Source organism: Echeneis naucrates, chromosome 8 (genome assembly GCF_900963305.1).
Source record: "Echeneis naucrates chromosome 8, fEcheNa1.1, whole genome shotgun sequence".
NCBI classification, from domain to species: domain Eukaryota; kingdom Metazoa; phylum Chordata; class Actinopteri; order Carangiformes; family Echeneidae; genus Echeneis; species Echeneis naucrates.
Genome location: NC_042518.1, coordinates 5,625,277 through 5,649,384, shown reverse-complemented (window position 1 = coordinate 5,649,384; position 24,108 = coordinate 5,625,277). Strand labels below are relative to the sequence as shown.

Below are 24,108 nucleotides of genomic sequence, written 5' to 3'. Positions count from 1 at the left end.
AGCCAGGGGAAGATAAAAAAAAACGAAAAAAAGGCAACAATGCAGTTTCCAAGACAAACATCAGGACAAGATGTCGGTACTCAGGCCCAAAGGCTGGATGTCTCAATTGCAGAGCATGCTAATTGCCTATGTTGTGAACTGTCTGCATTTGGGAGGCAGGGAAGTGGTTTAGATAGCAGCTGCACATGAGAACAGATGAAAGAGTGCTGGAAAAAATGACAGGCTAGGCCAAGAGTGAGTGCAAAATGTAAATGAAAATGCCGCAGCATTTCGCATAAGTGTGGTGACTGTTTACAGCATGTTTGTGTAAGACCTGCAAGGGAAGTCTCGCCACTTACTCTGATGTGCGCTGACACAATGCTTCATGTTACACTACAACACTTAGTTACAGGGTGTCCCAACTGAGCTGTAAACAGAGTATCCAGGTAGCCAGGTGCTGGGTGGAGTGCTCTACTGATTTCATCTGTGTCTGCGGGAAGGCAAGAATGCACATGGGCAGGCGTTATTTAGATATGATTCAGACACAAGGCAGAGAGTGGGACAGAGACTTTTGGGCCCAAACGGAAGGAAGAAAGAGGAAGTGCAAACCTGGTGGAAAAAAAAAAAAAAAAGACTTTTAACACAGAACAACACTGAGAGAGAAACAGAGATGTGCAAAAGCGTGACTGCATTTACTGCCGAGAAATATTTAATCATGAAATGTAGAACATACCAGTGTAACTGAGTCACTTGCTGTGCCCCGACACACCTCCCATCAGTTGACTTCACCACATTTTGCTGAAGCGCTGATGCATTCAGTGCTGGCATTCCCCGCCAGCTGCACCTGGAGCTGCAGACAGAGAGTGGACAAAGAAGAAAATAAAAGAAAAATAAAACCGTGCAACTGGACAGTCTTTTATATCTACACAAAACTTGGAAATATAATATGCAATCATCTGCTGTCTCCAACTGTACAATCCCAGCCAGACCGGGGTTTCATACCGTAAACCTCAGCTGATTAGATCAGTCAAAATGTTTTTGTGTATGTTAGCTAATGAGCTGCATCCCTCTCCAGACCAAGCCACTGATACAAAGTTGTGATATGTTTGTGCCTGTCAAACAAACAAATCTCTCCATGATGGTGCAGCTGCAGGAGTTATGCACAGACATTGAAACTGTCCTCCTTTGACCTCCATCTTAAGTTATGACAAAGATATCAGTAATCTGAGCTAAATACAGGTCAGGTCTAGTCCCAGGACAGACTTGAGTGCCTGAAGGTCCAAAGAGGAACAGGAACAGGACGTTTCCCCAGTATAACAGCCAGAAAGAATGCCTTGAGTGGTGGATTCAAGACAGCGGGGACATTTCCAGTGACACAATCCCAGCCATTTCCTGACCGCTGAGCTTTTGTGTACAAATGGGTCCAGTGGAATGCCAAACTAATAGCTCAGACAGCGGCCCTGAGGGTTACAGCTGACGCAAAGCTTCATGTCCAGCAGAGCTCTATAAACCAGACAGGACAACCTCTGATACTGTATGTGAAAAACTGTGGGAAAATGGACATGCATAAAATCTGATGCACAAATCATCTCCCATGACAGGATCTGCGTGACCTTTGGCCCAAACCCATCCCGTGTGCCCACAACAAGCTACTAACGCTCTTTAGATACTGTCCTTGTTTGAAGTAATTCTGTTTCGTTGATCAGAAATTGAAAATGTGCTGATTCTGCCACTGCGCACTGTACGGGAAACCATTCATTCTTTCCACACATCTTCTCCTGTTTCAGCCATGATGATTTTACCAGAACGAAGCTGGCCCCTCTGCCTTTATGCTTCCTTGTGAAGGATGCACTCAGCCTTTCTCAGGCTCTCTCTTTACCTTTTTTATTGAAGCAAACCTGCCATATGCGCCACGGCTTGTTTCAAGAGAACGATTTGTCAGAGCCACATGTGTTGCTGGTCGGTGCTTTGTAATCCTGCATGTGAAATTATTGCTCCTTGGTTTGTATTTTCACCATCCCGGATTAAATTCTCAGAGGAAAGAATTCTTTCAATCACTTGCTCCAGCCTCAGCTGTCCTGTACACAGGATGGGTTTCGCAGAACAAGGGATATTTTATACTTTCCGTGTTTGCCCCCCAACATCTAAAATAAGCGAACCGGGCCTATTGGTGAAACCCAGCTACACAAAGATTTACTTCGGATACTTACACGGCAATGACATGCAGAGATATATTCATAAAAAAAGAAAACACCAGAAATAACAATGTCTCCAGGCAAAGTGTTTTGTAAAAGGAGAAGAGAGACAGAGTGAATTGTTGCAGCCATACTGTGGCTATGAAAAGCGATATGGATTAAAAATATTTACTGTGTGATGAGCAGAGAGGCGAAAAAAAGGTCATAAACAGTAACTCTACCTCATCAGATGCAGACACAAAAACCATCAAGTCTAGACCGGAGCAGTCAAATGAAACAAAAACTCTGAGACAAGAAGAGAGGAATCACTTTGATATTAGACAGGAAATCTTCAGTAACACGAACTAATAGGCACGAGGACAACATGACACAATTAAGTTAGGAAAGAATACTGAACTGACATCATTCTGAGAGTAGTTTTATTGTTACTGTTGCAGTTATGTCATTGCGAACGCTGTCGTTGACAAAGAATAAAGTGACTGTCGCTGTATGATTGTTACGATGTGAGAAATCAGGGAATTTCTTGTCAGCCATGTCAGATAACTCAAGTATCCTGTTGTCAGCGTTACCCGACATGTTCTAAATGTGTTCATTCTAGCTGGATATAATTTCAATATAAATGACATTAAAACATATATGGGATATTACAGTAATGTAGTTGAACTGTCATTGTTTGTTTGTGTGGTTTAGGCTCTATTTGTGCTGCCACTTGGAGGCTTTCGAACCAATTTGTCTTCTGATATCAATTAAAGTGTCACCTTTAGTAATTACAGATTATTTCAGTTGTTTTCCATTTTGCTATTTGCCAAGTGCTGTCGCGTCTTCTTTCCTCTCCTGGAGTTAACATGCATACCAGCTCGTCCTAACTCGTCTCCTTGCTGTCAGATAGCAGCTCACTGAAACTTCCAGCTCCCCTGAAGACACAGCGTTGCTCAGATTATGTTACCTCACGCTATGACCTATTGTTTTGTCAACACATCAATGGCCAAAGCTCTCAGCAGCAAGAACCGACGTTCAACAGCAGAGATTTTCAAAAAGTCCCCTTAAACGAATGATTTGAACTATTTTCATTGTGCTAACTGCTATTATAAATATTCATTAATCAATTTGCCTTTTGCTTTTAGCTAACATATCTACTACATTACATTTAGCCAGCTTGCATACTCTTTGCCATGCATTTTATTTGCATGTGTGTTTAATGAATTGTGTCAAATTACTAATATTTGTACCTCTAGACTGTGATGAGTATTGTTCATTGCCCCCTTATTTCTGTAAGATGGCAAAAAGTTTGAGCTCATCAACCCCAACTCCATAAAACTTGTTAAAGCAAATGCATCTGCAGAATTTAAGATCCGTATAATTAAGTAGAGTTGAAACAGCTTCAGTAAAAATAATCTAATTTAACTCTGTTACCAGGTAAAGCGTGACATTTCAGCCTCACCGCATCCACCACAACGCGACTGCAACTCTTTCACTTCTGCACGTCAGTCTCACATGGGACATCCTGTTGTGTACATCTGCTTCTTCAGTCTTATTAAGAGCCTTCCACATCATGCACATTATATGTGTCTGTCCTGGAATAGAACAGCACAATGTGACTCACTTAGGCTGGCCATCCACAGGGTGAGCACATGAACAGACTCACACTGGTGAGCTGTCATGCTCTTTTCCTCCTGAAGCAGTAGCAGATACCCCTTTCATTGTGTGCCATGCTGTCACAGTGCAAAATCCATGACTGCACCATCTCATGCATTTTCCCCCCTTGAGCACGAGGCTGGCTGGCTTCCACAGCTGGATCCAAGAAATTCTTTTTTTCTTCTCCCAGGAAATGCCACAAAGACACAGCTGTGCACGTGGGATCTGTAAAGTCTTCAGAAATGTGTTTACTGTCAGTGCTGTGGGCCAAATTTATCCAGGAGGTGTTCTGAAGGCTTTTCCAGACCACAGTGCACCTCCACTCGACCTTCTCTTGATAAATACTGGGCCACAGGGAGACCGAGAGCCACGTGTAGCAGGAAGCAACACAAGATCATGGACCATAGACTCGGCCAAGCTGCAGGATAGACTCAGAGAACATCAGTCAAATGAAGCTTTAGTGATCTTTGTACACAGCGGAGAGAGAAGAACTCTGAGACAGCAAGTTCAGTATAAAACAAAATCAGGAAATTACTTTATGCCATAAAACACGATGCAAGATCTGAGGTCACGCAAGTTCAACATTTTCAACAATGCATGGGAGTTGTAGATTTTTGAAAGAGGTTCAAGGCCTCCTGTTATCTGTCCCACAGACTCTGGGAGCACAGCCAAGCTGATGCCATCGCAAGGGGGAGAATGCAACAAAATGGCAGAAACTTCCTATTTGGTTTGCTGGAATCTGCACAAGAAATTCTTTCAAATCAGACTGCTGAAATATGTTAAGTGAGTTTTTCTTTACTCGCCTGTAGTACAGATGGGATGGCAGCTGGTTAATTGCATAAACAAGGTTGCAACAAGGCAATAAAAGAGAACAAATGAGGTGTGAGGTGCGCTCAACACAAAAACATTGACTCTAAATGAAGCTGCAAAACGATTTTAAAGTAAGGCAACGCGGAAAAGTCATCCATGCTGCAAATTTCTTGACAAATGATCAAAAAAAGACAATATCTTTATGGATGTTACTTTACACAACTTCAAGAAGATAGGTGGCTGTAAAAAAGCACAAAAGGCTTATCTGCAGTTTAGGGAGCGACCGACTGTACCTTATGTTTTGTCGCCACCCAGTGAAGTCTCACTTAAATGTACATGACGGTTGTGTCTTGTAATCACACCACATATTTTCCAGTGACTGCAAAGAACTGGTATGATGGATTGCTTTAACCGAATAATAGACACTTCTAGACTTGGCCTTTGGCCTGGAATTCCTTTACAATGGGCCAAGTTTCCTCTTAGTTTCCAGTATGTTCAGCTACATTTAATTTGCAGATCTGAAAAGCTCTGAAACGTTTAAATCTCAAATCTCCATTGCATTAGTTACACCCGTGAGTCCCATGATGATCAATTCTAGATCTTTCTCTGGCATCTCACAGATTTCGATCAGACCTTTCCTCAGTCAATGAAGATTTTTTACTTGCGGTACAATACATTGAACTTTTAGTTTCTGATCATCATGGTCAGATGTTATTTTTAAAAGCACCACTGGTTGACTTGTCAGCACTTTGGAGCCTCAGTCAGACTTGACTGAAATATTTTTTTTCCCCCCAAAATGAGTCAGTGAAAAGGGTGCAAGGTCTCCACATCAGAAATCTTTTGTGAGAAAGAAAGTAATTTCCCTCCTCAAGCCTTTAAACTCAAAAGCATTGTGTTCCTTGTTGGCTATTCTCGGCCCTATTGTCTGTGTGTTATCAGTGGATCACTCAGAGGTCAGTGAGGTTTGGGTTTTTGTTTTTTTTTCCAGGACCCTTTAAAGGACTTATGTTTCGATGTTTAGCTGCCACCTGGTGCTCATGTGGTGGAATTGTAGGAATAGGCAACTAGGATGCAATGTACACCAGGATTTTCATTGCTAGAAGTTACATGTATTTCACATAAATAGAACCAGGATTATCTCAGATCAACCGCTAATCTAGTTTATGCACTTCTGAGTACATTTAATTTATCCTGTAAAGTACAATGGAGTAGCCTGCAATTAGGGGCATGTTTCCCACACAGCCATAGAAAAGAAAATCAAGCTATGCTAACAAGGTCATGAGAAAAATGGGAGGATACCACCTGGCCTGATAACAGTCATATGTTTAGATTTAACTGGTCTGGTCATGCAAAAGATGTCTAAACACTGAGAAGAAGAGTTTTCAGATGTCACCATTACAAACGCCCGCTTCAAGGACATCTTCCTCACTTTGCTCCAGCTGTGCTTTACCTAAACAGATCAGTGGTCAGTCAGTTGGGCTCCATGGACAAGAAGGTAGTGCTGATCACAGGCTGCTCCTCAGGAATCGGCCTCAGCCTGGCCGTTCGACTGGCATCTGACCCCGACAAAACATTTAAAGGTAACAACCACCAACAACTACTCGCAATTGTCTTTCTCTTGTTCTCAGTTCTTTTTGGTGGTTCCATCCATTTGAGCTTCTGGCCCATGCTGATCGGACTAACACAAACTTGTGTTTAGTCTATGCCACAATGAGGAACCTGGCCAAGAAGGAACGTCTCTTAGAGTGTGTGAAAGGCCTGCATAAGGACACTTTAGACATTCTCCAAATGGATGTGACGGACCAACAGTCCATTCTGGATGCGAGGGACAGGGTTGTGGAGAAACGTGTGGACATTCTGGGTAAGTGGTTGTTTCGGTGTGCTGTGAATCAGATTGCGACTTGCGTGCGTTAAGCTTTGTCTTCATTGCTTACAGTGTGTAACGCTGGTGTGGGTTTGATGGGGCCTCTGGAGGTTCAGTCTTTAGACTTGATGCGGCACATTCTGGAGGTCAACCTCTTCGGTACAATCCAGACCATCCAGGCCTTCCTACCAGGGATGAAGGCTGAGAGCCAAGGCCGCATTCTGGTCACCGGCAGCACTGGAGGGCTTCATGGTGAGAACAGCAAATGGCTGAGGAGTCACTGAATGTCAACAGCGCCCCATGTGTGCCCTTTCTGCATTAAGTTGTAAACAAACCATGTTAAGAGTAGCTGCCATGCATGACATTGCCAAAATACACTGGTCTCTCACAGGTCTCCCATTTAATGAGGTGTACTGCGCCAGTAAGTTTGCAATAGAAGGAGCATGCGAGAGTCTGGCTGTCCTCCTACAGCACTTCAATATCCAGTGAGTTTGAAGTTCGCTGCATCTCCTGACTTTTTAGAGACTGCTTGGTTTGTACACTGTATTAACATAAACTGTTAACTTCATCCTGCAGCGTGAGTCTCATTGAGTGTGGCCCAGTTAACACTGACTTCCTGGTAAACCTGCGAAAGGCTGAGCTTGGGGATAGTTCCCTCCAACAGATCGATTCTCAGACTCTCAACCTCTATGAAAAGTATCTGCGGCACTGTGGCTCCGTTTTCCAAAACGCAGCACAGGACACAGAGGACATCGTGAAGGTGTGTAAATCCTGCAGCAGATGATAACTGGATGAGTTATATGTACTGAAAAAAGGTTGCTCATTTCTGAAATGCAGTTGAGCTAATTTGCATGTCAAAAGTCACTGGTGTTATTTTTGTATTTTAGCAAATAATGCAAAGTTTGGTCTGCAGACTGAATCACAGTAATGTATCCCAAGCTTTTGATGATATTGGGGTGGAAAAGAAAAGAGAGTATAATAAAATCTTCCTATATTTCACCTGATGTCTGAGCTTTTTTTTGATTTATAGACTATTTAATCCTTTCTCACTGCTTTGAAGTGATTTCTCTGGTCAGCTAAATTCTAAATAACTGAACTGCCTCTATCATACGGTGAGTGGGTGATGAATTTTTACGGTTTATACTCCTTGTAGTTTACTTGAATGCTTCCAATTTATTCCACTTTTTACAGCTGCTGCACCATTTTTTATAAAAATATGGGGTTAAAATACAAGAGAAGTTGGACATTTGACTGTTGTGTTTTTTTCTTGTCTTCAAGGTGTTTCTAGACGCAATCCAGTCTCCCAGCCCTGCGTTCAGATATTTCACCAGCGGTGCCATTCCCCCTCTGACCCAACTGAAGATCACAGAGCCCGATGGCTCTCAGTGCATCCGTGTCATGAGCAAAACAATCTTCTCAGATGAAGAACAATAACTGTCAAACATTGAATGTGCAGGCTTACTGTACAGAAGTTAATATTTTGCTGTTTTATTATAGGTTTCTGGGGTAAAGGTGAGGCTCTCTGACTGACTTTTGCTGCTCAGCTGGACAGGGCAGTCAGTTCAGACTTCCGTGATGAGAGTTCACGTAAAAGAGTAACTCCCCGCTTCAGTTTTTCAGATACCACTGATTGAAACGTACATTCTTTATCACTGAAAAGTCTAAAAAAGCAGAAATATTTGATAAGAATTATGTTTTCATACAGCAGCTTTTGCTCTCCAGATTTTTGATAGTGTGATCACACTCTGGGCTTATTGTTAAAGTGAAAACACTAATAATTGACTTATATTATATTTGATTGTCTATTTTTAGGAGACAGGTATAACTTCCTGCTCCAGAGTATGAAATGTTTGTATGAATGAATGATACTGAATGTGTGTTTCTCTTCAGTTGTTGGCCTAACCAGTTCAAACCTCAAATTTCTTATTTAGTGAATGACCAAAGGGCATGTACTCAGGTGGCAGGTGTTCATGTTAACTTTGGGAAAACTATAGTAAATATTAAGTAATAGAAGTACACTTTCACAAGATAGCATACATAGTTGTGAAATAAATTAGGCAAATAACGATAAAATGCAGAATGTGTTTGAAACACTGTTTATGCTGCAATGCCCTCTCACCTGAAAGTGAATCACGTTTGCTTTGGAAAAGTAATGATAAATATTAATTTCTTGATGCCTTGTACAATTTTAAGCCAAGACATGAAGTTATATCCATTGTTTGCTTGAGTGAAAACCTGTCAATGATTAATCATAAATCTGTGATTAAAGATGTTCGAAATGGAAAATTACCTCATGTGGCTTCCCTTCAAAAAATAAAATAAAAATCGAAAAGATGCCATTTAAAATGTATGGAAGGTTGAGAAATATGTTTTATATCATTCTGAAATGTTGTAAGGGAGTTGTAAGGAGAACTAATCAGCTTCAGTTAAGCTTTTCTCTGAGTCACTGAACTACGTAAAGTTAGAGATCAAAGCCTGATCAGGTGCCAGCTGGAACAGCACCCCTTCCCTGTGTAACGTTTGGCTCAGTCTGGGGCCGTTGGGGCCGCTAAGCCCTCGAACATGTTCTCTTACAACCTGAGACAGTTTATCTCGTCTGCACATGGATGAGTTACGTTTCCGGCCCGTCTTTGGCAGGATTAAGGTTCTTCAGTCCCTCCATGATCAAATGCCCTAATTCCAATTTGAAGATCATGAAATGGATCCTGCACTGCCAGTTCTGGCATCTTAGACTCTCTAGCATTATGCAGACTTCTCCTGTTACTTTTCCTATGAGAGTTTGCATGTTTTAATTTAGTCTAGGAAAGTGTTCCTGTTTGAACATTGATGACTGTGGCACCAAAGTCCAGGCTGATCATGTGCCCTCCACACACTGCCATGTAGACTTTGGCTTAAAGCAAAACCTGAACCAAACTGTCAAGCATGCTTAATGGTCCATCACATTTGACAAATATGTGCTCACTGTTCACTGCTCATGTGTGCACTTCCTTTTGTGCGCAATTGAAATGAGTCATACTTTTTTTTTTTTTTTTTTTTTTTTGTTCATGCACATCCAATTCATGGAATGATTTCTCAAATTCTCTAATAATCGATCAATAGCAAATCAAACCGTCGTCCTCCTTCTCTCTCTCTCTCTCTCTCTCTGATTGGTCAGATTGGTCTTTGTGCCTGCGGTGACGTCACCACCGTCCTTAACGGGCAGGCTCTCGGTGAGCACAAAGCCGGGTCTCTGTTGCAGCAGCCGCCGGCTTTCAGGTGCACGCGCCGTCGTCGTCTTTCTCCTAAAAAAGAGAGAAAAAAATTAATAATAATAAAAAAAAAAAAAATAGCAGCTTCTTTTCAAAATCTAAACCTCGCCATGGTCAAAAAAACGACGCCTCTCCTCAAGGCGCTGCTGGAAATGTCCGAAGTTCATTCTGCGAAAGTTGTGCGAGCAAACACCAAGAGAGCAAACTTCAGGTGAGTCAGTCCCTCCAGGATGCGTTAAGGTGAGGGCGGAAAACTGAGGAGCACCAGCTGGGATTGATATGAATTGCTATCTTCCATAAAACAAGTTATTTAAATATTCAGAACAGTATTTGGAAAAGGTCTGTGAAAGCAACGTTTGAAATTAAAAACATACATAAGATACATTCACTATACACAATACTTTTCATTTTATTTAATTTGTGTGTATGTGTATTTGAATGTACACATTTTCCTTCAGGGCAGGTAAAGTTACCTTCCTAACTTGGGTAAACTTGTTGGCTAAATTAGGATGAAAATGCCAAACGATGCAGATCCGCTGATGTAAACCTGGGTGCTATGAGTTAAAGGTTATATCCAATTTCCTTCCTCTCAGACACTTGGGCTCCTGTGGGCCCCTGGCAGTGAGGAGGACCAGCTTGCCGCTCTGCCCAACCACCCCCGGCTGCATCCCAAGCCGCAGCTTCATCAACCTGCCTGTTCCTATCAGCACCCGAAGGATGGAGTACGCTGAGTGCCGGACATTGCAGTGAGTGCCTTCATGTGTGTGGGGAAGCAGATGAAATAATCAAACACAAACACTCAGGATTTAGTTGGACAAGCTAAGAAATGTGGGGACATCGCTCTGGGAAATTATGATATTGAAGAATTTGCATAGTGATTTAAATGAAACAATTGCTAATTTCTGCACTCAAAATAAAGTTTAATTAAAAGAAACACGTCAAAACTGTACAAAATTTTGAAAATATGCAAAACAGAGTGTTAAACAGAAATGAAAAACTACTTTAAGAATGACGGTAGCTCCATAACATCTTATTGTTTGTGCCTTTGTCTGCGTCTCACTCTCTTCAGGTACACTCCAGAGCAGATGTTTAACATGGTGGCCAATGTGGACCAGTACCAGCACTTTGTACCCTGGTGCAAGAAATCACGGGTCACGAGGGGGAAAAACGGCGTGATCTGGGCAGAGCTCGAAATAGGTTTTCCCCCCATTGTGGAGCGCTACACCTCTGAGGTCATGGTGGTCCCGAACCACAAAGTCAGAGTAAGTCTGAGTTTTTTGTTAAATTTTGCCAATGTACGTTTAAGACTTTTAGTTTGGAAAAGCTGGGATTAAAATAGTTTGAATTTGTGTTGAAGAAAAAAGTTGAAGGATTAATTTGGTGACATCAGCACAGTGGGAGTTTTCACTGAGTCAGCACAAACAAGTACTGCAGCTTTCACACTGGCACCTCTCAGCTGCGGGGACTTGCTGTTGGTCCCACTATTTCAGACTAAATGTAACTATTTCTATGTGTTGTCTAGTATCCTATCAGTGGCTTAGCTTAACACTTTCTACATTATATTGTGCTTTTGGTATCAGTTTTCATTGGCAGATGACATCATTCTTGATTTAGGCATGAGCTGAAAACTGCTTTGTCTGGATCAGTGATTAATAACAGGCCATCTCTTCTGAAAAAGGCTGTGTGCACTGAAGGATCCCTCTTCAGCCATCTTGAAACAATATGGAGGTTCTCCCCTGGAACCAAAGACCAAGCGGACTCCTGCAAAGTGGATTTCTATGTAAGTGTGTGCAGTTAAAATATGAGTCCAAGAGCCACGATAAAATCAGGACTTTGCAGAGCCTACAGTAATCTGAACTGTGGAGCGACAGGCCGAACGTAATGTAAGGATTACAAGAATAAAACAGCAGTGAAAGGGAGTCCATGAAATCAACAAATCAGATCAAATGGCATGCTTAAGGACAGTAATTTCAAGCCTTTGCTTCTGTACTGTTGAATGGATTAGCGGTTAAAAGGACGTGTTGAGTAAAATCTCATTAAGATCTAAGTTTAGCCTTGAGTAGCATGCTGGTGTCAGGACAGAGATGGATGTTAAAGACCTGCTGGCAGGGGTTGAACCTTGATGTTTGCTCAGATTACCTTGAGGTCAGCCAGTAGGAAGTTGTTTGTTTTTTTTTTTGTTTTTTTTAGTGGAACACATTGATAATATGTCAAATCTGACTGATTTTGATGATGATCTGCATTTTCATTTCTGTAAAAATGTGTCTTAAGACGAGAACCATAGAACTCAGATGGAGGTGTGGCCTTGAGGTTGAATGGTTGCAAAAAATCTATTTAATTCACAAGTTAATTATCACAAGGCCTCCCGAACAGGTAACTACGTCGTTTAACCGCCTTTATTAATTAACCGTCTCGTATCCTCTGCAGTTGTCTTTTGAGTTCAAGTCCATTCTGCACTCTCAGCTGGCCGGCATGTTCTTTGACGAAGTGGTGAAGCAGATGGTTGGTGCCTTTGCGTCCCGTGCAGCGATGCTTTATGGGAACCAGAGGACACCACAGGTGTCACAGAGGAGGCGATCCACATGAGGTGACCGTTGTGAGTTCACCGCCATCAACTTCTGCTCGGACATTTAATCAAACCCTGCCAGCCTTCACACAAACTACTTTCAACACTGGTCTTAAACAGATGACTGGATCTTCTCCTGGCACTCACTCAAGTCCTATTTGTTAGTTAACATGCACAGGAAATATACTATAAACATTTATTTATAAACCACTATTTTATTTTCTTTCTTGTATATACATATTTATTTTACAGTTGGGTATAAATGTTATGTTTATCTTTTTCTTTTGTCTTTGTAAATCTCTGAAACCTGCTCAGTGCTGAAACATTCGTTCGTTCTTTTTTTTTTTTTTTGTCAGTGCAATTAAAAAGCTCTTGTACACTGTTAAACATGTGTCCAGGTATCAATTTACATTATTTCCTTTTTTTTTTTTTTTTTTTGTACAGTTTTGTTCTTTTGAGAATTTTGCAATGGTTCCACAAAAGGCAACATTTCCAGTTTCGTGAATTTTATCAGGAACTGTTTGCTCTTGTTGTGTCTGGACACTGTGTGCGCGCACGCATGTGTGGGGGGGTTATTAACCTCCAGGAACAGCAGCACAGTATCAGTCAATAGTCTCTTCCCAGGCATGGCCCTTTTACAAAGAGTAGATGTCAAACATTGACTTTAACCTTGAACACCGAGTTACATTTGAGAACTTAACTGAAAGTAGTTCAGTTGGCTCCTGGTATGTCCACCATTAAGTGCATTTGTTCATAGCAGTAAAGGGGCCTGTGTTAAGATGTAGAGAAACGTTTTACATATTATTCAATCTAGGTTTATCAGATTTTTTTTTTTTTTTAGAATTTTTTATTGTCATTATTAATCTGTAGCAAATGTAAACACAGTCCTTGTTGTACTGTCAAGAGGTTAAGACTACATATTACAAAAGTACATTTTATCCAGTTTTAAGGGTTAGAGGTTTTTTTTTTTATGTATTTACAGTGATGAATGTGTGTCGTAATCTGTTTGATATTGTGACAGTTTAAAAAAACCACAGTCTAAACAAGCACCAAATCAATTTGCCACATTTACTGTCAAAAGGTTGTGCCTTGTTTTCCTTTGTTTTCCAATAACAAGCAGAAAAAAAAAAGTGCTGAGGGAATGGTTCCTTCTATCTGGTAGCCTGGTAGAAGTGCCTGAAAATACTATAAAATAAAATGAATGTCAATCAATGTGATGAACTGCATTTGTTCATTCATGAAAGGCCAAAATTAAAATGTAAAGAAATGAAACAGTCACAGTGTAAAATATATATATATTTTTAATCAGTTACATGGTAGAAACATGCTTTGGCTGTACTAAAAATGTCAGTAAAGAATAGTTACTTTCTGACAGCGGCATAGCCAGAAAAATAACACTGGGTGTGCCACTTTAATTTTCTCAAACACAAAGGGCTATAAAACAGGCTGTATGATGTAGCATTTTTTTTATGTGGAAATTTAAATTATTCAAATGTTACCTTTTTAATAATTAGCTCAAGTAGACAATGCAGACAAAAAAAAAAAGAGCAGCAGAGGTTTAGTGTGTGGTTCAGGTGAGCTGGGACAGCTATTGGAAATGAATAAATCACAGCAATTGCCCATTTTCTGTCGTTTAACAACTGTCAATGAAACAGGCTGCCATTTGTGTTCTTAGACTGCTCTCTAGTGAGTATTTGGATGCATACCATTAAATAAGCACCATTTAGTACAGTTTGCATGTCTCCTCCAAAAGATCCTCTATTAAAAAAAAAAAAGAGTCAGAAAATGTATTTCGTCAGTCAACATGAATTCATATTCGGGGTGGGTTTCTCTCTCTTTTTTTGTTTTTTCTTGAAATTATTAAGGCCTTTGTCAGCACACCCCTCAAAAAGTAAAGACGTGTTACGACACTTCTTACCGTTTGTTGGCAGTAATGCGGAGTTGTGCAACCCACGAAGAAGAAGACGAAACGGCGCATGATGACGAAGAAGAAGACGACGACGACGCCGGAAAACGCCATTTTGTTGTCGAACCAGAAGACGCGAAGAAGCATCGAGAAACGCCAGTAAAGGTGAATATATAAATGCAATATACTTATTATCCGAGTGTAATTAGACTTAGTAAATTAAATGAGACAGATTTCATGAATGTAGTAACGACTTTATGATGTAACGCGTCCGTAAGTCGTGGAAAATGGAAGTTAAGTTCCTTTGCTGTTTCCTTAGCAGTTCAACTTTAGCAAATCTTATGAAGTTTTCAGCATTTGCTCATTCAATCTGTTCCTAAACCACAACCAGTCGGTTTGCAAAACGCTGTGATCTATCTGCCAGTGCGATTATTTTTAGGCTTTGCTGGTTTTTGTCAGTAGGGAGTCCTTAAACAAAGCCCGGCTATGCTAGCTTTCCGGCTACGTGCTAACCTAAGATTATTCCGATCGTGTCCGAAAGCAGCATCTACGGCATTCAAGTGTTGATAGAAATCACAGAAAAGCGACATTAATCTTAACATGTACTCCGTGACACTAGCCTGGTTGAACCATAAGTGAAGGCAGCGTGTCTTTTTTTTAATCTATTCAAACCCGAGATGTGTCAGCTTGCATCCCACTGATGCTGTTTCTGCTTTAGAGACTCATTGCATGTCACTTTTTCATGGAGCATTAAACGCAGTTTCATAAATAATCTTGTCGGGCTTAGGGTCTTTGCAAGAGTAAAACCTCAGACCTCTGATAGTAATTGTTCCAAATCCTCTTGCGCCCTGCTGAGTGTACAGGAACCCGTCAGTCCTGTTTGCTTAAAGGATCATTCACTTAACAGGACTTCCTTGTTGGGTTGGGGGGCTGGTTGCTAGCCCAGACCCTAGTTGTAGGTATTAGGATTAAATACATTTGTTTTACATGATTAATCAGATTATTCTGGTTAGTTGAGTTTAATATTCTGTTATTCATTTAATCACAAGGTTGATAAAAATGCACATAGAAAGTTCAAGGGAGTGTTTCCAAGTTTTGAATAATCCAAAAATTAGTTTGACTTCATTTGTTTGAGCTGGGTTCATACTGAAGGAAAGATAGAAGATTGGTTGATATATTTGATCAGTGTTGTAGTTTTCATAGACGTCATTAATGTCTTGATGTCTTGACACTTTGCCAGTGTTGGTGCTTTGCAAGAATATTATTCTCTTGTTGAATTAGTTATTCATTTCTTTTAATAACTTTGCTTCATAATATTTTGTATATGTAACTCCAGTGCTGAAAAAAATGAGGATGGCAGAGAGGTTGCAAAAAATGCTACCAGATCTCCCGACACTGTTTCCAGAGCATGGAGGAGATGGCAGGAGCACCGGGCAGGGACATAGAAGAGTATTAACCCAGCAGCAGGACGGGTACTTGCTCTTTTGTGCTAGGAGGAACACTGCCAGGGCCCTTCAAAATGACCTCCAGCAGGTTAAAAATGTGCATGTTTCTGACCAAACTTTCAGAAACAAGAATCCCATTTGAGTAGCATAACAGCACAATGTCCTCTAGTGAAACCTGTGCACACAGCCCAGCACTATGCAGTTCAACTGGCGTTTCCCAGAGAACACAAGAAATTGCCTGTCGATGCGGACCATTATGCTGCCTGATACCACTTGGTCAGTGATTGGCTGGCGATGCATGTCCTTGGATGGTCACACTGACTTCCATGTCATAGCCAGCTGGATGCTGACCGCTGTTAAATAATTTGTTGATCAAGATCCAAAGTGCGATTCAAGTGTTCCCTTAATTCTTTTAGGGCTGTATACTCATCATGATGATGATGATGCTGATGCTGATGCTGTATACTCTTGTATCCATGGTTTATTACAAGTCACTGTAATTAATACCTATGGTCAAATTTGTACAACACAATGTCAAGTTTTGGAATTTAACTTACCTTCAGCAAAAACTTGCAATAGTATAGTTGTACAATTAAATTAACTGCCAACTTCACACTGATTTGCAAATGTGCAGTTACAGAAGTAAGCACTACAGTAGTTGTTCTGACTTTGTTCTACGTAAATAGTTTTAATTGCTCAAGACTACAATTTAGTTTTCCTTGGACCCTTCTATCTGTATTTTGGCTTTTGAAATGTGAACTTGCGTATATTCATACTTATTATACAAATTATTGAATATTTTTTGGAACTTTTCACTTTTCACATAGATTTGGTTCTATTGGCCTTACAGCATGTCGAGCATATGATCCTCAGCTGCTGGTCACAAGTATATACTGTGGCTTACAGGGCATTGTTAAATTATTTACACAACCAGCCCTTCTCCCGCTTTGTGGTGGAAAGCTATACATTCTGTTTCCTTTGTTTGTTTTGTTTTTTTTTTGGGGGGGGGGGGGGGGACAGACTCTGAAAATATTTTGATAAATAGTTTGAATTGGTTCCCAGCTGGTAGAATTTGACTGCCAAAGTTTGGGAGATTGAGGGAAAATCAAGATAAGTTTTCAGAATTCCTCTGAACTATGGAAAGTATTGTCTTTCGCCTTCCCACAAATAGTCAAATGAAATAAGACATTAATAAAATGCAACTCATTCATTTAGGTGAAACTGATCACACCAAGCACCATATATTAGTGATGGAGAGTGAGCCTATAAGTACAATACTTTATTGAATTTTTCCAAAACTCTTGGAAAAGCTGATTTAAGTCATTTAGATAACAATCATGAAGTATTTATTGCAGACAGTTTGATGTGAGGTCAGTATTTCTATTGGAGAATTACAATTTGGCACCACACCTTGAACAAAAGGGATTTTTTTTTTTTGCAGAGTCAGCCAACAATCATGTAGCCATAAATCTGCAGTGTACAAAGCGGTGACATATTTTCCTTTCTGAACAATAGGTATTTTTCTCCAGAACCACAGCTAGAAGACCTCATTCTGAGTTCTGCTGAGTTTCTGACTTTCATTGCCCCTAAGCTGGAATAATGTGCTTTTCTTTTGTTGCTCGTGCTTATCTGTAGTGCACTTACCACCGTGCAGACTGCATGGTACACATTTGTATGTTGTCAGCAGACAATGTGTTTAAAAACACGATTGCTGGTTGTAGGCTGAGAAAATTCAATACCCCTGAACCTTGTTGATGGGCTGCTTTAATTTTTCTGAAATTAAATGTGACTAAGTATCAAAATTAAAATCTTTATGCTTTTGTAAAGCACTTTGAATTGCTTTCTGTTACAGTAAAGGTGCTATATAAATAAGACCTAATGATGATGATAAGGATGCTGGTTTTGAGAACTCGCATTCAGATTTCTAGTACAAAGCAGGAAGTGACTGTCTGAGCTCACTTTGTCATCAAACAATGTAGTTCAGCCAGACTGTTCAGTTGGGAATCATACTTTTCAGACAGACACAGTGGTGCATGTTAAATTTAAGACAATGGTTCACCTGATTAGGTTTGTGTGTCATCTAACCTGTCATGATGATCTAGATCAAATATACAAATTTCATTTAAAGGTCTTTGAATCACATATTTTTTAGCAGGATCACAAAAAAATGGGAATGATATTCAATAAAAGAGTGAGCACAGTGGGGAACAAAAAGTTAATTGAAAATGAAGCTGTCTTAGGTCATTAGTCCCGGTAATTATTGTGCTTTGTGGTCAGATTTGTTTCACAGATGGCGACAAATTGTTCACAATACTGCTCCGTATGCTGACCTGGGGCACAGGTAGCCCAATAGTTCACAGCAGCTTGCCAAAATGAAGTCACTTTACACTGTCTAAGCGGCTGACTCACCTACCTTATCTTTGTTTAAATCATGATCATAATATTGATTTATCTTGTTAACCTGCACGCTTGCATCACCATTTGTTACAGGGAGAGCTTTTAAGAGCTTTTTATGGAGAATGCTTTAATCATTGTCCGTATCATCGTTGCAGTGTGACACCACACTTTTGGAGAAGTGACCATTTAATATCCTTTGTCCCTCTGCAGGTGAGCCACAATGGGGAATTTCACCAGCCTGTTTAAAGGGTTATTTGGCAAGAAAGAGATGCGAATCCTGATGGTTGGACTGGATGCTGCTGGAAAGACCACCATCCTGTATAAACTCAAACTGGGAGAAATTGTTACCACAATCCCTACCATCGGTGAGCACTGTCCTCCATCTTTTTGGGCTTAAGCCACACGGTCACAGGTACTTCTGAGAAACCTCAGTCATTTTTTTTTTTAATTCTGTCGCACCCTCCCCCATTATGTCTACAGGTTTTAATGTTGAGACGGTAGAATTCAAGAACATCAGTTTTACAGTGTGGGATGTCGGTGGTCAGGACAAGATCAGGCCCCTCTGGAGGCATTACTTCCAGAACACACAAGGTAAGACTCATTCTGCTGTTCCCACAACTCTCAAAGTCTATTGAACACACATTAGCTGATGGTTGTTTGATCTGGAGCCTCTTTTCCTTTTTCAGGCCTTATCTTCGTAGTAGACAGTAATGACAGGGAACGAGTTGGGGAGGCAAAGGAGGAGCTGATGCGGATGCTGGCTGAGGATGAACTGAGGGATGCTGTGCTTCTTGTGTTTGCCAACAAACAGGTGAATTTGTGCCCCGAGTATGATTAAAGTAAAGCCCCATATATGAATTCTGAGTCTGATTAAAAGATTTTGATGAGAATGAAGAAGCCCTGAAACTTTTCTTACCAGATTTTCATCTGTTTTATTTCTGAACAGTCAGAACCCCAAAATATGCCATTTAAAAGTTACATCATTATTGGGGGTTTTCACTTGAGCTCTGAAATATATGAACCACACTTGTATCACATCATAGGCAAATATGGTATTTATGTGTGTTGAAACAGTCAATTAATTAAATCTGCTTAATTGTGCATACAGCATTAGTTGCAGTCTAATCGGATTTGGTCATAATAACTAGTTATGTAACAATTATGGGATAGTGGAAACTGGAGACATGATGGAGCACAATGTAGAATAAAATGACCCCAGCAGCAACAGAGAGACACATAAACTAAGACATTGATGCATGAGTCTAGTATCCAGGCATCTGTCACACCCATCTCATGTAAATTGTAATGTCAGACAGGTTCAGCAATCAGCCAGCCATGAATGATTGTCATGATTTTAACTCTCTAGAGACAACCTGGATGTGAGTGTGACCAGTTCTCCCCTGAAACAATAAAGGTTAAATAACCTAAAGTAGTAGTAATAGTGAAAATATTTTTTTTTTTTTAATTGGCTACAACCACTGCTCTGTCTTTAACATGAGCTTTACATATTTCACTGTGTGCATTAGTAACATAGTTTCTCAATCAGTAATATGCTCCTAAATACGGCTCTGCTCCTGAAACGTTTGCAATGAGCTTCAAGAAAATAGTTGCCCATCAATCTTCTGTTATAAATTGTTGTTGCTCAGGCTGAGTCAGTGTAACTGCAGGGAGATGAAGTCATAATGTATTGATTAAAGAAACATTGGTATTGATCCAATACACTGACTCAATCATCTTCCTGTTATTTTTTATGAAGCAGTAGGTGTTTGTACAAACCTTAGTAGAGACTGTTTCTCTTCCAGTTTTGTAACGGTTGTGCCTTTTTCCTTCAGGACCTGCCCAACGCCATGAATGCAGCTGAGATCACAGACAAGCTGAGCCTGCACTCCTTGCGCCAACGTAACTGGTATATCCAGGCCACATGCGCCACGAGTGGAGACGGTCTCTATGAGGGTCTGGACTGGCTTTCAAGCCAGCTGAAAAACGCGAAATGATCCATCACCCCCCCCCCATCCCCCACCCCCTGTCCGTCATCTCTGTCTGCAGTGTAACGGGAGACTGCACTGGTCCTGGTCCAGCTCATCCCTTTTCCTCTCTCTTCCCCTGACGAGTTGGACCTCAGGCCAGTGCTCCCCCCCCCACTGTATCTGTGTACTGTATGGGTGTTTGGATAAGTATTTTTGGATGAATGATGAATGTGTGTTTGTGTGTGTGAGCAGAGTGGGAGCAGCCCTGCTGTGCCTTGAACACAGTTAACTCTCAAACACCTCCTCCCACCTCCAATGTCAGCACTTCCAAAGGTACTGGTTTCCACTAAGCAAAGGACGTCACGGGATGAATCCTGTGTGTCAGCAGTCAAGAATGTTTGTTTTAAAAATAATAATAATAAATCAGCTTTACATCTGCTAGTGGCATGAGGCCTTTATGATAACTGTTAATTAACCTGTGATGTTCCATAAAATAAAATACCTGACATCCAAGATGAGTTCAGATTATTATTTTTTTTTAATTGAGCAAATTTAAGTTTTAACTGTTGCAGCAAATGCTGGGTGCTTGTTGACTTTTTGTTGGAGTTACTTTTGTTTGAGCTCTCTAGCCCACATCCTTTAGGTCCTTTAACAGTCACAATCTGTTCCAGAAACGTCTTCAGGTTTCCGCTGCAGTGACCTTGACATTTAATTTCAGTAGGCCTCATGGTTCACAAACAGGAGGTTTAAGAGAAAAAAAAAAAATACATGGAGTATTTTCAGCGCTTGTTTACATGCATGGAGGCGTGTTGAGTAAAGTGTCACTGGCAGACGGGCGCATCCTCTTGCTGCAGTGTTGGTTTCCGCGACATTCAGACACTGAAACAACGAGGCCTTTTCTCTTTTAGAGCTGCTCCCACTCTGGCTTTTTATTTACTGATAGTCTGATTTTCTCTTGTATGTAGTTCTTTTGGGTTAGGGTTTGTTTTCTATTTTATTTTATAGTTTTGTTTTTTTTGTTACTGTTGATGAATGCATGAACTGTTTTACCTTAGCATGAGCAGACGTGCCAGATGTGCAGTCTTTTGAGTAAAATGCTCCCGGGACCAATTGGTTGGATTGAGAAATGGCTTATTATGTTTGGTTCAGTTTTGGATTTACCAGCTGAACATGAAGTGGCCTCCTCTTGTTCTTAGCAGATCACACACACGCTCCTTACCAAACTGTCATCATTGTGATAAGCGGTACAGTTGTACTGTAAGTGTCTGGGCTGGCCTGCTGTATGAGTCAGCACTGTAAATGCTTCAGGCTGTATGGTGTATTCCCTGCATGTATCCAGGGTGCTTCCTCCTGGTGTTTTTTTTTTTTTTTTAAACATCGTGTCCCTTCATTGCTGTTTGCACAGCCACATCAGCTTGCACAACATGGGCCTGTGTGAAGACAGCAGTTAATACATCAGCCTTCGCAATGAACTTATAGAGAATAACCCTTCACATTGCTCTACACCAGCAGGCAGTTACAAAGTGCATGTGAGAATGTTGCCCCAATTACAGCTAGTAATAAAATTGCTTCCCGCACATTGATCCCAAATGCTCTTGCAATTAATGAAAACAATCTGAAACAGTGCACAGCCCTTACTGAGTGAAGATGACTTCAAGGTCATAATATCACACTGACCTCTGAAGGGGAATTGATTTTCCCTCTTTTCTTTTTCTATAAAAGGACATTTAGATGTTTTCTTGGAAAGTTTTCAGTAACTAAATAACTAACATTCTTTGCCATTAGGTCATGGCATTTTGTAAACATCTGTAGACTTCGTAGATTCATTACATAATCTGGTATACAGCAAGAAATACAAATTTATATAATACTCTGTAAGAAAATGTATTTTAACTTGACATCGTCCAGCTACCCTTGTTCAGATGTGAAGCTTTAATTTCCAAGACCATTTCTGTACAAATAACAAGGTATGTGCATATGTATTTCTTAAGTACCTTTACTGCTTTTTTAAACTCATCTTGTAACATCTGATAAATGCACTATAATAAAGAGATCTCTATTGTACATCTGCTGTACTGTTCTTCATCCATCATATCGGTCAACATCACATTGGAAACAGTTTTCAAAATAAAGAACATAACAGTCACGCTGTGTAGCCATGCCATCGTTTGGATTATCATACCTGTCAGAAATGCACATTTGACTGGTCTTATCAAATACCTGACAGGTGTCAAGAATGATTTGCCTTTCGGATGTTATTTTCCTGCTTGGTAAAATGCACAAACGCGACACTTTCACCTTTCTGGGTTTGTTACTTGTCAATCAGCAGTCTTAACCCGTGCACCATTTTTACAGGCCATTTGATGTTCAGAAAAAAGTGTTTGCAGCGGAGTTGTTTTTTTTCCCCTTGTTTTTTTGTTGATTTATTGTTTTTATTTTCCTTGATTTTGTTTGCTTGCCAAACCCACATTTTAAAGTTTTTGCAAATGTCCATGAGAACATTTACATATAAATCAGGATGACAATATGAAAAGTATCTGACTGTGTTTATATCTTAAACAGCACCTCTTACTCTTAATTTCCTTTCCAGTGTGCCACCAGGAGGAAAAGAATATTATAAATACTGATACTGTGATTTAATTACCTTCTTTAAGATTAATTGATGTAATGCAGCCTCAGGTGAACAGTTATTTTGCTTGTCTGTAAATATACATAGCTTAAAAAATGAGAATGGCAACCAGCTTCATGCTAGATTGTAGGTGAGGATGATTTTACACTGTGTGTGCAGACTCTGTCACTCTGACTGGGATGAATCTGGAGGAACTGTGAAAAGCATTAGCGCGGTCTCCACACTAGAAAACTTTGACAGCCTGAAACTAAATAAATAAATAATCTTAATAAATGAATGAATAATTCCTGATGTGATCACTGGAGGGCAGTAAATACACATCATTTTATGTGCAACTCTTCATGAAAATCTAGCAAGTACAGCTAATATTTGGTCCAATGTTAAGTATTTTATAGAAATTAAAATAGATATATATTAACACAGTGCCAAATGTTTACAATTCATATATAATGTCTCATTTTCCATACCTTAATTCTGTTTTGATCTTTTCTGTACACAGGCAATGACTGTATTAATGAGTATGCATCTGTAATATGATATTTATCAGTATCAATATCTTCATTACTTTATTAGGATTTTTTTTTACTGTGTCCACCAGTAAAAAAAAATCATGATAAGTATCTTTATGTCTTCACCAGAAGGGATAGTACAACGGCATGCAGTTTGCATGATTGGACTTCTCATCTCCAGAAAATTGTCAACATTTCCATTAGCCCGAAAATGAATTTCCCAGTTATTAATTCTAATATCACACCAATAATAATTGGTATGTATCAATCTTAATAATGATTAGACTAATCTTAAAACTGAATTTAGTTTCGTACTTCTTAATGTGATGACTGGAGAACACTGAGCACATCATTACTTTCTTCAAAATATTTTATTTCTGTAGTATTAATGACTGGAGAGATGCACTTGTGTAATTACTATAATTTGTCACAATCACCCAAATGAGTTGAACGTTGGAACATAGAAGAAAGTGTGGCAGTGTGTCTGTAATAAATGAATCTCCACGACCGTGAAGGTAAATATTTGTAAGACCTTTAGCTCTACAGATCCAAGAAATACAGCGTCAGAATTTGGAGAGAAAAGTTAAGATGAGATTGATATCAAAATGACCCAACAAGCACAGATCACACAGCAAATGCTTATCCTGACAATGATGGGAATCGTTTTTAGACATGTTGGGTTAAGGATGATGATCCCTGGGGCGACACTGGAAGACAGACATCACCAGTAAAGATGAGGGTATTTTCCTGGCAATCAGAGAGCCTGCAGACTGCTGTTCGCCCTCCTTTTGCACTCCATCTAGATTTCAGGTGGCCAATTCTCCATAGAGTTGTTACCTTGGAAACAGCACCTTATGTATTTATAGAGAGGGACCGAGTAGACATGAAGGAGGGAGGAAACGATACGGACTGTGATAGAGGTTTTCATTTAGTTTGGAGGACCCATGCTGAGGTATTA

At 40.1% G+C, this 24,108-nt stretch overlaps 3 protein-coding genes across 3 annotated transcripts; all 3 read left to right on the top strand.

The window, feature by feature from the left end:
• The first annotated feature begins 6,099 nt into the window (after nucleotides 1-6,099).
• Nucleotides 6,100-7,948, top strand: hsd17b1 (hydroxysteroid (17-beta) dehydrogenase 1). Its single transcript, XM_029508879.1, has 6 exons — nucleotides 6,100-6,199; nucleotides 6,319-6,480; nucleotides 6,556-6,735; nucleotides 6,875-6,968; nucleotides 7,060-7,243; nucleotides 7,762-7,948. Exons 1-6 carry the CDS (start codon nucleotides 6,103-6,105, stop codon nucleotides 7,915-7,917), a joined length of 873 nt encoding a protein of 290 aa, XP_029364739.1. The 5' UTR covers nucleotides 6,100-6,102; the 3' UTR covers nucleotides 7,918-7,948.
• Nucleotides 7,949-9,775: 1,827 nt separating this feature from the next.
• On the top strand, nucleotides 9,776-12,317 carry LOC115047032 (coenzyme Q-binding protein COQ10 homolog, mitochondrial). The gene is made up of 5 exons (XM_029507667.1): nucleotides 9,776-9,942; nucleotides 10,325-10,477; nucleotides 10,801-10,993; nucleotides 11,410-11,511; nucleotides 12,159-12,317. The coding sequence occupies exons 1-5, from the start codon at nucleotides 9,842-9,844 to the stop codon at nucleotides 12,315-12,317; spliced, it is 708 nt and encodes a 235-aa protein (XP_029363527.1). The 5' UTR covers nucleotides 9,776-9,841.
• A 1,943-nt stretch (nucleotides 12,318-14,260) lies between these two features.
• arf2a (ARF GTPase 2a) lies at nucleotides 14,261-22,076 on the top strand. The gene is made up of 5 exons (XM_029507668.1): nucleotides 14,261-14,368; nucleotides 18,256-18,410; nucleotides 18,526-18,636; nucleotides 18,732-18,856; nucleotides 19,878-22,076. The coding sequence occupies exons 2-5, from the start codon at nucleotides 18,266-18,268 to the stop codon at nucleotides 20,037-20,039; spliced, it is 543 nt and encodes a 180-aa protein (XP_029363528.1). The 5' UTR covers nucleotides 14,261-14,368; nucleotides 18,256-18,265; the 3' UTR covers nucleotides 20,040-22,076.
• The last annotated feature ends 2,032 nt before the right edge of the window (nucleotides 22,077-24,108 follow it).

Bases quoted from the DNA above. Each gene is read 5' to 3' on its own strand.
- hsd17b1 (XM_029508879.1), top strand. From the start codon at position 6,103: ATGGACAAGAAGGTAGTGCTGATCACAGGCTGCTCCTCAGGAATCGGC. The intron at 6,200-6,318 runs GTAACAACCACC...ACTTGTGTTTAG, and splicing joins CCCCGACAAAACATTTAAAG to TCTATGCCACAATGAGGAAC. The intron at 6,969-7,059 runs GTGAGTTTGAAG...TTCATCCTGCAG, and splicing joins CTACAGCACTTCAATATCCA to CGTGAGTCTCATTGAGTGTG.
- LOC115047032 (XM_029507667.1), top strand. From the start codon at position 9,842: ATGGTCAAAAAAACGACGCCTCTCCTCAAGGCGCTGCTGGAAATGTCC. The intron at 10,994-11,409 runs GTAAGTCTGAGT...CTTCTGAAAAAG, and splicing joins TCCCGAACCACAAAGTCAGA to GCTGTGTGCACTGAAGGATC. The intron at 11,512-12,158 runs GTAAGTGTGTGC...TATCCTCTGCAG, and splicing joins CCTGCAAAGTGGATTTCTAT to TTGTCTTTTGAGTTCAAGTC.
- arf2a (XM_029507668.1), top strand. From the start codon at position 18,266: ATGGGGAATTTCACCAGCCTGTTTAAAGGGTTATTTGGCAAGAAAGAG. The intron at 18,411-18,525 runs GTGAGCACTGTC...TTATGTCTACAG, and splicing joins TACCACAATCCCTACCATCG to GTTTTAATGTTGAGACGGTA. The intron at 18,637-18,731 runs GTAAGACTCATT...TTCCTTTTTCAG, and splicing joins TTACTTCCAGAACACACAAG to GCCTTATCTTCGTAGTAGAC.